Genomic DNA, 13,067 nt, shown 5'->3' on the forward strand with positions numbered 1-13,067 from the left:
CTGTATTTCATGCCCAAAACAGCGTTGGGCCAAGCAAAATACAACTGCGTCATATGTAAGTGACCACCCTCTGTTGATTTCAGGTGTCAGATTTGTGGCCCAAGACTGGTTAACCCTTGCAAAACTACAGCTACTTATTCAAAATGGTAAAATATGGTGTGTGTGCCCACTTTGCCAGTGTATTTCATGCCCAAAACAGCGTTGGGCCAGGCAAAATACAACTGCGTCATATGTAAGTGACCACCCTCTGTTGTTTTTGGGGGTCAAATTTGTGGCCCAAGACTAGTTAACCCTTGCTAAACTACAGCTACTTATTCAAAATGGCAAAATATGGTGTGTGTGCCCATTTTGCCAGTGTATTTCATGCCCAAAACAGCGTTGGGCCAAGCAAAATACAACTGCGTCATATGTAAGTGACCACCCTCTGTTGATTTCAGGTGTCAGATTTGTGGCCCAAGACTGGTTAACCCTTGAAAAACTACAGCTACTTATTCAAAATGGTAAAATATGGTGTGTGTGCCCACTTTGCCAGTGTATTTCATGCCCAAAACAGCGTTGGGCCAAGCAAAATACAACTGCGTCATATGTAAGTGACCACCCTCTGTTGTTTTTGGGGGTCAAATTTGTGGCCCAAGACTAGTTAACCCTTGCTAAACTACAGCTACTTATTCAAAATGGCAAAATATGGTGTGTGCCCACTTTGCCAGTATATTTCATGCTCAAAACAGCGTTGGGCCAGGCAAATTACAACTGCGTCATATATAAGTGACCACCCTCTGTTGTTTTTGGGGGTCAAATTTGTGGCCCAAGACTAGTTAACCCTTGCTAAACTACAGCTACTTATTCAAAATGGCAAAATATGGTGTGTGTGCCCACTTTGCCAGTATATTTCATGCCCAAAACAGCATTGGGCCAAGCAAAATACAACTGCGTCACATGTAAGTGACCACCCTCTGTTGATTTCAGGTGTCAGATTTGTGGCCCAAGACTGGTTAACCCTTGCAAAACTACAGCTACTTATTCAAAATGGTAAAATATGGTGTGTGTGCCCACTTTGCCAGTGTATTTCATGCCCAAAACAGCGTTGGGCCAGGCAAAATACAAGTGGGTCACATGCAAGTGACCACTCTCTGTTGATTTCAGGTGTCAAATTTGTGGCCCAAGACTAGTTAACCCTTGCAAAACTACAGCTACTTATTCAAAATGGCAAAATATGGTGTGTGTGCCCACTTTGCCAGTGTATTTCATGCCCAAAACAGTGTTGGGCCAGGCAAAATACAAGTGGGTCACATGCAAGGGACCCTACTCTGTTGATTTCAGGTGTCAAATTTGTGACAGAAGACTCATTAACCCTTGCGAAACTGAATGATCTGAATAAGAAGCTGGAGTTCGAATAAGAAGTGAATAAGAAGCTGGAGCTTGAATAAGAAGTGAATAAGAAGCTGGCCGAATAAGAAGCTAACTTCAGCCTCGTACAAATACTTTCTTTTCTAGGAAGCTCAGGAGAGCCCCTAGGGTGCATCCAGCTCTGGCCGGGCACAGATACTAACTGAGGTCTGGAGGAGCGGCATAGAGGGAGGAGCCAGTGCACACCAGATATAGTACCTAATCTTTCTTTTGAGAGTGCCCAGTCTCCTGCGGAGCCCGTCTATACCCCATGGTCCTTACGGAGTACCCAGCATCCACTAGGACGTCAGAGAAAATAACATTATGCTACATTATACACAGACCTGCCTTAAGAACATCCTAGCATTAATAGTCTCTTTCTATTACACCACTCAAATAATAATAATTAAAAAAAGTAATCGTTATAATATACAGAGCATGTCAGTTTTGCTATTATTGCATTACACTACTTCTCTCTTAAGTACCAATTCGTGCAGACTGTTAGGTAATCTAGCGTCATGGAGCTACAAATCCCAGAATACACTGTTAGCCTCTATCGTACGTAGCCAAAGAGGCCCTACATTAGCGTTTTTCATTTTGTCCTAATTATACGCCCAATCCATAGCATTATACTGCTTAAACTGGCTGCTTCGGTACTTCTTAGTCTCCGTTAAAATGTCCGTCTGTTTGTACGGACGTGAAGACGATTAATAGTGCACGGATGAATACCATTTTACTCTAGTGCGCAGTCACTGCTCTTCTGTTAATGGGAATGTAGACTGCTGATGACGTAAAGGCTGCAATGTATGTCTCCATGTAGGTGGCCGTCTCCGTTGTTAGGAGGCTCTGCTGCGTATGTCCGGTGGGATGAGTTAAAGAGGATTGGTCCCAACTCCACACACAGTGTCCCCACAGTTTATCATCACCAGTGTCAGCTCCGATCCAGCTAGTGTGTCCCTGAGACCTCTCTCGGGCAGAGCAGCATCATGGCTGCAGATTCTGTCACTTCCAATGCCCAGGTGGGAGCATATACATCTTTGTTCTTTGTCATTGATGGAAACCGTTAGTACATCATGCGCTAACCTACCTACCTGCAAATGCACCTACCTGCTTACATGCATTCCTACCTGTCTCCATATACTGTATATACCTGTCCTTGCCTGCTTTTATGGGCTTACCTGCCTGCATGCACTTTCCTGTCCTTATGTGCTTTTATGGCCTTACCTGCCTTCATGTGCTTATTTATCTGTAACTGCTTATGGCCATACGTGTGTCTGCTCACATGTACCTAACTACCTGCCCCTACCTGATTACATGCACCATTTTATTAGTATGCAGTCATTGGAGAGAATTCAATTGTTTTTCCCTGCGGCTGGCACCAGATGGTGCCCAACTGAGCAATTCATCTATTGCTCCGTTTGGCCGCGCTGCTGGGAGACACATTTCAGTTTGCAGCACCCCGTGCTGGTGAGCTGACATGTGAGAAAGTGACATGTTTGGGTTCCCAAATGGCACTTTTTCCAATCGCATCCATTAATTTAGTTGGGTTTAGCTGCTTTATGTGGCTAAACCGGACACTAATGGGCACGATAAACAACATCAATTGAATATCGCCCCGCGATCTTCCGCCACTTTAGACAGTAGATCGAGCAGTGATATTAATTGAATTCCCCCCATTATGTTGACAGTCAAAAGGTCGACGCAATCAAAATGTCAACAATCTAAATTTTAGGGGTTAGGTTGAAAATTGGGTATTTACATTATGTACCTGTCAACAGTTTTTGGCAACGTTTTGAACATTATGTACACAAATATAGAGGAAAAAGAGTGGGGTCAGCTTGGATTGCACACACTAATTTTAAACCTATTAAGAGGTGCTACCATGCTGAGGCTTCTAGTACTATTGAGGAAAAAGGAAAAAAGCAGGTGCGCAGAAAGAATACTGAGGGGGAGATTCAAATGTTTGAAAAGTCAGTTAGGAGTCTGTTTTTTCCTATCTAATGCTGCATTCAGATCGCAAATGCCGGATCCTACCCGGTAAGAGAAACGTGTCCTTACCGGGTGGGATCCGGCATTTGCGCTCCTCTGCTGGCTTTCCGACCCAGCAATATACCGGGTCGGTTGCCATAGCAGCGGGGGGCGCAGCAGGGGCGGGGGTGGAGGCGGCGCTGGGAGATGAGCTCATCTCCTGCGCCGCCTCTGCCTATGCTGTGAATGGGAGCCGTGTCGCATCGGAACGGCTCCCATTCACACTGCGCCTGACCCGGTATTCTACCCGGTAATAACCCTTCTTTTTTACCGGGTTGAATTACCGTGTCAGGCGACCCGCTAATTCTGCAAAGGACCTTTCACATCGCACACTGACCCGTTTCGACACGGCAATATGCCGTGTCGATACCTGGTTTTTAGTGCGATGTGAAAGGGGTATAATAGACAGGAACAAACAGACACCCAACCGACTTTTCAAATATTTGAATCTCCCCCTCTAGTCAAAATCATTCCTCCCAACATGACCCTTTCCAGGAGGGACAAAATGCTCTGCTCCTGGACTTCCCTCTGAATTTGATTGCCTTTATCTGTATTCAACTAGTTAATTGATAAGAAAGGTGTTGCAACACATGTGACGGCAATCATACAATAAGAGGGAAGTCTAGGAGCAGAGCATTTTGTCCCTTCTGGAAAGTGTCATGTGGGGAGGTTTGCAAAATAATTTTGATAAACTCTTACAATTAATACTGTATATACAGTATATGAAATTCTTAGCACAAATTTGAGCAGAAAATGTGGGTCCATCCACCACGTCCAGATGAACTTCATCAGATGGGTCCCTGACATCCCTACTACTAACACATTATATCTATTTATCCAGGTCTTACCTTTAAATAGTGCCCGTTCTAATATGTAGTCAGCAATGCAGGAACCTGCAATTAAAAACACCTAAAGGAGGGAAGGTGTCAGTACTAAACTGAAGGAGCCTCACCTTCAAGTGTACAATATATTCACAAATATAGTAGAAAAAGATGAGCGGGGGACGACTTGGACTGCACACCCTAATTTAAACATAATAAGAGGTGCTACCGTGCTAAGGCTTCTAGTATCATATAGGAAAAAAATGCAGGTACACACTGTAAGCACTAAAGGTGGGTACACACTAGGTGACATGCTCTATGAGTGGCGTCGCCTAGTGTTTCCCCTCCTGGGCCGGGGCGGTCGGCGGCAGGGCGTACACACGGAGCAATATGATGACCATATCGCTCAGTGACGTCACGCAGCGGCCGGGCCGTGCAGGCAGCTCTCGGACAACAGTCCAAATTGAGCTGCCTGCACGGCCGACAGCGAGGGTTATTAACGACCCGCGGGGCCGAGCATCGTTGATCGGCGGCAGTATACACACTTGCCGAGAAAATGAGAACGTCGCTCAGGAAGGGTGAAACTGACATCACTCATTTCTGCAGTGGGGTACACTGGTATTCCACAGGGAATAACATTGGGGTTGTAGAGTTGGATCTTGATCTGAGGCACCAACAGGCTAAAGCTTTGACTGTTCCCAGGATGTACTGCACCGCCTCCTCCATATCCCCGCCTCCAGGCGCTCAGTTTGTAGGTTGGTGCCTGCAGTGCAGGCAGCTAACATGATGGGCTGCTCTAATCAGCCCTAAAAAGAGCTTTTCTGAGAAGAAAGAAGATTTCAAGGGCCGTATACTCCCATGCCCTGGTTTCCGGGTACTTACAGCGTTAACGCTCCGGTTTCATCAGGCACACACATACCGCCGCTGCTGTCCTGGATCGCGTGGCCGCACATCTAGGGAGGAGGTAAGAGGGTCCCCCAGATGGGACCTGCCGAAATCACGATCCGGACACAGTCTCCGGAGACGGACCGCGCCGCTGGCGTGGACACTGTGGCCGTACAGGGACCCCACTATATCCACCAGGGCAAGGAGCATAGGTTGGATTTACTAAAATCCTTTTCACATAGGCTCCATACTACCTGGTGGTGAAGTCCAGCAGAGGGGATAGGGCGCTGACCTGTAGCCCCTCTCCCAGGCGCCATCTACAGCAGATGTTCCCGCTCTGGAGCTGAATCTCTCTCTCTCTCTCTTTCTCTCTCTTTCTCCCTCACTCCCTGTCAGCGTTTGGGCGCCATTACACAGGGCTGCGTTGATTCTGGGCACAGTCTTCTCTGTAAAGCCGCCTACCTCTTCAGCACTGTGCGTTTACAGGACACTTAAGTATTCTACATGTCGTTTAGACAGTGTTAGTTAAGAACAAGTGCACTTCTATATGAATATTTAGTACAAGTATTCTGTGATATATATCCAGTGTTTACTGTGCATTGTTATATCTGTATACATACATAGCTCTATGTAGTATTACCAGTGCAGTTTTATTGTTGTATGTAATAATTTCTGCATTGTACATGTGATTGTGTGTGCCAATAGCTGCTGTGTGGTTTCCATTCAGTATATCTCACACATATTGCTATCCCTATATTCTGTACCCTGAGGGGGGCTAATTATATATGTGTGTCTGTGTTTCGCAGGATATACAATTTAGTATTTTTCTCTGTGTATTTTCAGTCACCCTATACCGCTTAAATCCTCTGTTTGTGTTCTGCGTTTGCAGTCACCTTACATAGTTTTTTTTTGTCCGGTACTGTGTTTGTCTGGCTATATTGTACTACTACGCCCTAAGGCTACATTTCCAAGTAATGTCTGCTACACGGGGCGGGAATTCCATGGACGCTCCTCCTCGTTCCACGGTTTTACCTGAGGAAAATATTTCACCTGAGGGGCCAGGTACTGGGTGTCCTGCACCCCCTAGTCAGCCTGCAGCACCGGTGGCACACCAAAACCCACCTTAGGCTGTTTTCTCTAATATGCTGACTACTGTATGGAAACTCTTTGCTCTATTGTTCTGGCCTTTGAACCCAAGGACTATATTGTATCCCTAGACATACAGGATGCTTACCTACATATACATTTCTCTGACGTCCTAAGTGGATGCTGGGACTCCGTAAGGACCATGGGGAATAGCGGCTCCGCAGGAGACTGGGCACAACTTAAGAAAGCTTTAGGACTACCTGGGGTGCACTGGCTCCTCCCTCTATGACCCTCCTCCAGACCTCAGTTAGAATTTTGTGCCCGGCTGAGCTGGATGCACACTAGGGGCTCTCCTGAGCTCTTAGAAAAATAAAGTTTATTTTAGGTTTTTTATTTTCAGTGAGATCTGCTGGCAACAGACTCACTGCTACGAGGGACTAAGGGGAGAGAAGCGAACCTACCTGCTTGCAGCTAGCTTGGGCTTCTAGGCTACTGGACACCATTAGCTCCAGAGGGATCGAACACAGGCCCAGCCTCGGTCGTCCGGTCCCGGAGCCGCGCCGCCGTCCCCCTTACAGAGCCAGAAGCAAGAAGAGGGTCCTGGAAATCGGCGGCAGAAGACTTCGGTCTTCATCAAGGTAGCGCACAGCACTGCAGCTGTGCGCCATTGCTTCCCATGCACACCTCACACTCCGGTCACTGATGGGTGCAGTGCGCTGGGGAGGGGGGGGGGGGGGGGGGGGGGACCACAAAAAAGGGTATTATGTTTGGGGAGAAAAAACTACCAGTGGTTTTTCCCCCATCCGATGAATTAAATGAAGTGTGTGAAGAAGCGTGGGCTTCCCCCGATAAGAAACTAGTAATTTCTAAAAGGTTACTAATGGCGTACCCTTTCCCGCCAGAGGATAGGTCACGTTGGGAAACATCCCCTAGGGTGGATAAAGCGCTCACACGTCTGTCAAAGAAGGTGGCACTACCGTCTCCGGACACGGCCGCCCTAAAGGAGCCTGCTGATAGAAAGCAGGAGGCTATCCTGAAGTCTGTATATACACACTCAGGTATTACACTGAGACCAGCTATTGCTTCAGCATGGATGTGCAGTGCTGCAGCTGCGTGGTCAGATTCCCTGTCAGAAAATATTGATACCCTAGACAGGGACACTATATTGCTAACCATAGAGCATATAAAAGACGCAGTCTTATACATGAGAGATGCACAGAGGGATATTTGCCGGCTGGCATCTAAAATAAGTACAATGTCCATTTCTGCCAGGAGAGGATTATGGACTCGGCGGTGGACGGGTGATGCAGATTCTAAAAGGCACATGGAAGTTTTGCCTTATAAGGGTGAGGAGTTGTTTGGGGATGGTCTCTCGGACCTCGTTTCCACAGCGACAGCTGGGAAGTCAGCATTTTTACCCCATGTTCCCTCACAGCCAAAGAAAGCACCGTATTATCAGGTACAGTCCTTTCGGCCCCAGAAAGGCAAGCGGGTTAAAGGCGCGTCCTTTCTGCCCAGAGGCAGAGGTAGAGGGAAAAAGCTGCAGCATACAGCCAGTTCCCAGGAACAAAAGTCCTCCCCCGCTTCCTCTAAGTCCACCGCATGACGCTGGGGCTCCACAGGCGGAGCCGGGTACGGTGGGGGCCCGTCTCAAGAACTTCAGCAATCAGTGGGCTCGCTCACGGGTGGATCCCTGGATACTTCAAATGGTATCTCAAGGGTACAAGCTGGAATTCGAGACGTCTCCCCCTCGCCGTTTCCTCAAATCTGCCTTGCCAACAACTCCCTCAGACAGGGAGGCAGTGCTAGAGGCAATTCACAAGCTGTATTCCCAGCAGGTGATAATCAAGGTGCCCCTCCTTCAACAAGGACGGGGTTACTATTCCACAATGTTTGTGGTACCGAAACCGGACGGTTCGGTGAGACCCATTTTAAATTTGAAATCCTTGAACACTTATATAAAAAAATTCAAGTTCAAGATGGAATCGCTCAGGGCGGTTATTTCAAGCCTGGACGAGGGGGATTACATGGTATCACTGGACATCAAGGATGCTTACCTGCATGTCCCCATTTACCATCCTCACCAGGAGTACCTCAGATTTGTGGTACAGGATTGTCATTACCAATTCCAGACGTTGCCGTTTGGTCTATCCACGGCACCGAGGGTATTTACCAAGGTAATGGCCGAAATGATGATACTCCTTCGAAAAAAGGGAGTTTTAATTATCCCGTACTTGGACGATCTCCTGATACAGGCGAGGTCCAGGGAGCAGTTGTTGGTCGGGGTAGCACTATCTCGGGAGGTGCTACAACAGCACGGTTGGATTCTAAATATTCCAAAGTCACAGCTGGTCCCTACGACACGTCTACTGTTCCTGGGGATGGTTCTGGACACAGAACAGAAAAAAGTGTTTCTCTCGGAGGAGAAAGTCAAGGAGCTGTCATCTCTAGTCAGAGGCCTCCTAAAACCAAAACAGGTGTCGGTGCATCACTGCACGCGAGTCCTGGGAAAAATGGTAGCTTCCTACGAAGCAATTCCATTCGACAGGTTCCATGCAAGGACTTTTCAGTGGGACCTGTTGGACAAGTGGTCCGGATCGCATCTTCAGATGCATCGGCTGATAACCCTGTCTCCAAGGAACAGGGTGTCTCTGCTGTGGTGGCTGCAGAGTGCTCATCTTCAAGAGGGCTGCAGATTTGGCATACAGGACTGGGTCCTGGTGACCACGGATGCCAGCCTTCGAGGCTGGGGGGCAGTCACACAGGGAAGAAACTTCCAAGGACTATGGTCAAGTCAGGAGACTTCCCAACACATAAATATTCTGGAACTGAGGGCCATTTACAATGCCCTAAGTCAGGCAAGACCCCTGCTTCAAAACCAGCCGGTACTGATCCAGTCAGACAACATCACGGCAGTCGCCCATGTAAACCGACAGGGCGGCACAAGAAGCAGGATGGCGATGGCAGAAGCCACAAGGATTCTCCGATGGGCGGAAAATCACGTGTTAGCACTGTCAGCAGTGTTCATTCCGGGAGTGGACAACTGGGAAGCAGACTTCCTCAGCAGGCACGACCTCCACCCGGGAGAGTGGGGACTTCATCCAGAAGTCTTCCAGCTGATTGTAAATCGATGGGAACGGCCACTGGTGGACATGATGGCGTCCCGCCTAAACAAAAAGCTAGAAAGATATTGCGCCAGGTCGAGAGACCCTCAGGCAATAGCTGTGGACGCTCTAGTGACACCGTGGGTGTTCCAGTCGGTTTATGTGTTCCCTCCTCTTCCTCTCATACCCAAGGTACTGATGATAATAAGGAAAAGAGGAGTAAGAACTATACTCATTGTTCCGGATTGGCCAAGAAGAGCTTGGTACCCGGAACTTCAAGAAATGATCTCAGAGGACCGATGGCCTCTGCCGCTCAGACAGGACCTGCTGCAGCAGGGGCCCTGTCTGTTCCAAGACTTACCGTGGCTGCGTTTGACGGCATGGCGGTTTAACGCCGGATCCTGAAGGAAAAGGGCATTCCGGAGGAAGTCATCCCTACGCTGATTAAAGCTAGGAAAGAAGTGACCGCAAACCATTATCACCGCATATGGCGAAAATATGTTGCGTGGTGTGAGGCCAGGAAGGCCCCAACGGAGGAATTTCAGCTGGGCCGTTTTCTGCACTTCCTACAGTCAGGGGTGACTATGGGCCTAAAATTGGGTTCCATTAAGGTCCAGATTTCGGCTCTATCGATTTTCTTCCAGAAAGAACTGGCTTCCCTACCTGAAGTTCAGACATTTGTTAAGGGAGTGCTGCATATTCAGCCCCCTTTTGTGCCTCCAGTGGCACCTTGGGATCTCAACGTGGTATTGGATTTCCTAAAGTCACATTGGTTTGAGCCACTTAAAACCGTGGAATTAAAATATCTCACGTGGAAAGTGGTCATGCTGTTGGCCTTGGCTTCGGCCAGGCGTGTGTCAGAATTGGCGGCTTTGTCATGTAAAAGCCCTTATCTGATTTTCCATATGGATAGGGCAGAATTGAGGACTCGTCCCCAGTTTCTCCCCAAGGTGGTATCAGCCTTTCATTTGAACCAACCTATTGTGGTGCCTGCGGCTACTAAAGACTTGGAGGATTCCAAGTTGTTGGACGTAGTCAGGGCCCTGAAAATTTATGTTTCCAGGACAGCTGTTGTCAGGAAAACTGACTCGCTATTTATCCTGTATGCACCCAACAAGCTGGGTGCTCCTGCTTCAAAGCAGACTATTGCTCGCTGGATCTGTAGTACGATTCAGCTTGCACATTCTGCGGCTGGACTGCCGCATCCTAGATCAGTTAAAGCCCATTCCACGAGGAAGGTGGGCTCTTCTTGGGCGGCTGCCCGAGGGGTCTCGGCTTTACAACTTTGCCGAGCAGCTACTTGGTCGGGGTCAAACACATTTGCTAAATTCTACAAGTTTGATACCCTGGCTGAGGAGGACCTAGAGTTTGCTCATTCGGTGCTGCAGAGTCATCCGCACTCTCCCGCCCGTTTGGGAGCTTTGGTATAATCCCCATGGTCCTTACGGAGTCCCAGCATCCACTTAGGACGTCAGAGAAAATAAGATTTTACTCACCGGTAAATCTATTTTTCGTAGTCCGTAGTGGATGCTGGGCGCCCATCCCAAGTGCGGATTGTCTGCAATACTTGTATATAGTTATTGTTTAACTAAAGGGTTATTGTTGAGCCATCTGTTGAGAGGCTCAGTTATATTTCATACTGTTAACTGGGTATAGTATCACGAGTTATACGGTGTGATTGGTGTGGCTGGTATGAGTCTTACCCGGGATTCAAAATCCTTCCTTATTGTGTCAGCTCTTCCGGGCACAGTATCCTAACTGAGGTCTGGAGGAGGGTCATAGAGGGAGGAGCCAGTGCACACCAGGTAGTCCTAAAGCTTTCTTTAGTTGTGCCCAGTCTCCTGCGGAGCCGCTATTCCCCATGGTCCTTACGGAGTCCCAGCATCCACTACGGACTACGAGAAATAGATTTACCGGTGAGTAAAATCTTATTATTGCCATGTCGCATCAGCAGTATCTGCGGTTTGCTATTGGCAACCTACATTATCCATTCCAGGCCTTGCCTTTTGGACTGACCACTGCTCCGCAAATCTTTACCAAGGTCATGGCAGTCATGACGGCCCTTCTTCGCCGTCAGGGTATCAGGATCCTGCCATATCTGGACGACTTGTTGATCCTGGCGAACTCTCCAGAGGTACTTCTTCTCCGTCATCTGGAACTGACCAATTCCTGCAAGCCCACGGGTGGCTCATCAACTGGAAGAAATCCTCACTGGTCCCTGCTCAGAGCATGGTGCACCTGGGGGTATTACTGGACACACACAACCAACGGTTGTTCTTGTCTCCGGAGAAGGTACTGAAACTTTAGGACGAGATAAGATGCTTCCTATCTCGCCCACGTGTGTTGATATACTCGGCGATGCAAGTACTAGGCCTCATGGTGTCGGCTTTCAACATGGTGGAGTACGCTCAATTTCAATCTCGTCCTCTGCAGCTGTTAATCCTTTCCAAGTGGGACGGCCTGCCTCACCGGATCAGGTCTCGCATGATTTCCTTGACTCCGGAAGTTTGTCTGACTCTGAGCTGATGGCTCCAGGACCAACGATTGAGCAGGGGTCGTCCCTTCTGGATCTCCAACTGGTTCCTCCTAACGACGGATGCCAGTCTGCGGGGTTGGGACGCGGTGTTGGAGCAACACTCTCTTCATTGTCGGTGGACCAGGACGGAATCTCTCCTTCCGATAAAGATTCTGGAGTTGCAGGCAGTGTTCAATGCTCTGAAACTGGCCCTGTCTTTGGTACAGAACAGGCCTGTTCAAGTACAGTCGGACAACGCCACCATGGTGGCGTACATAAATCATCAAGGCGGCACTCGAAGCCGCATGGCAATGATGGAAGTGTCAAAGATTCTTCTATGGGCGGAATGCCATCTGCTAGCCGTATCGGCAGTGTTCATTCCGGGAGTCCTCAACTGGGAAGCGGACTTTCTCAGTCGTCAGGACGTACACGCCGGAGAGTGGAGCCTTCATCCGGAGTGGGGCCTACCAGATGTAGACATGACGGCGCCTCAAGCAGCGTTTGTGGACGCGCTGGCACTACCATGGAACTTTCGGCTGCTGTATGTGTTCCCTCCGGTGTCACTCCTGCCCAGGGTAATAAGGAAGTTCAAGCAAGAAGGAAGATTACTACTTCGAATCGCTGCGGCGTAGCCCAGACGGCATTGGTTCTCAGACCTGCAGGGTCTCTTGATAGAGCGTCCTCTTCTACTTCCACAACGCCCAGACCTCCTCGTTCAGGGCCTTTGTGTCTACCAGGATCTGGCCCAACTGGCTTTGACGACATGGCTCTTGAAGCTTCAGTTCTGAGGGCCACGGATTGTCTGAGGCGGTCATTCAAACTATGTTGAAGGCCCGTAAACCGGCTTCGGCTCGGATTTATTGTAGGGTCTGGATTTCTTACTTCACCTGGTGTGTGGCTAAGAATTATGATGCATACAAATTTAGTACTGCCAAATTTTTGGCTTTTCTAGAACGGGGACTGGACTTAGGCCTTCGGCTGGCCTCCCTCAAGGTTCATATTTTAGCCTTGTCTGTTTGGTTTCAGAGAAAAATTGCATCTTTGCCTGATGTTCATACTTTCACTCAGGGTGTTTTACAGATTAAGCCTCCCTATGTCCCTCCTGTGGCTCCTTTGGGATTTGTCGGTTGTTCTGGATGCCATACAAGAGTCTGCGTTTGAACCTCTTGAGTTTGTGGACCTTAATGTTGGCTTACACTTAAGGTCTTATTTTTGCTGGCTATTATCCTGTCGGTCACCCTT

The 13,067-nt window shown here is 48.5% G+C and overlaps 1 protein-coding gene across 2 annotated transcripts in view; it reads left to right on the forward strand.

Annotated features, from left to right (window-relative positions):
- Positions 1-2,150: 2,150 nt before the first annotated feature.
- The window catches only part of TTC21B (tetratricopeptide repeat domain 21B), a 418,459-nt gene continuing 407,542 nt past the window's right edge, over positions 2,151-13,067 (forward strand). The window contains exon 1 of one of the 2 annotated variants that reach the window (XM_063933597.1): positions 2,151-2,405. In XM_063933597.1, the coding sequence (XP_063789667.1) occupies positions 2,373-2,405 (33 nt within the window). In that variant the 5' untranslated portion in view covers positions 2,151-2,372. The remainder of the gene's footprint in view (positions 2,406-13,067) is intronic. The other variant, XM_063933598.1, reaches the window with a different exon arrangement.

Source organism: Pseudophryne corroboree, chromosome 7 (genome assembly GCF_028390025.1).
Source record: "Pseudophryne corroboree isolate aPseCor3 chromosome 7, aPseCor3.hap2, whole genome shotgun sequence".
Taxonomy (NCBI): domain Eukaryota; kingdom Metazoa; phylum Chordata; class Amphibia; order Anura; family Myobatrachidae; genus Pseudophryne; species Pseudophryne corroboree.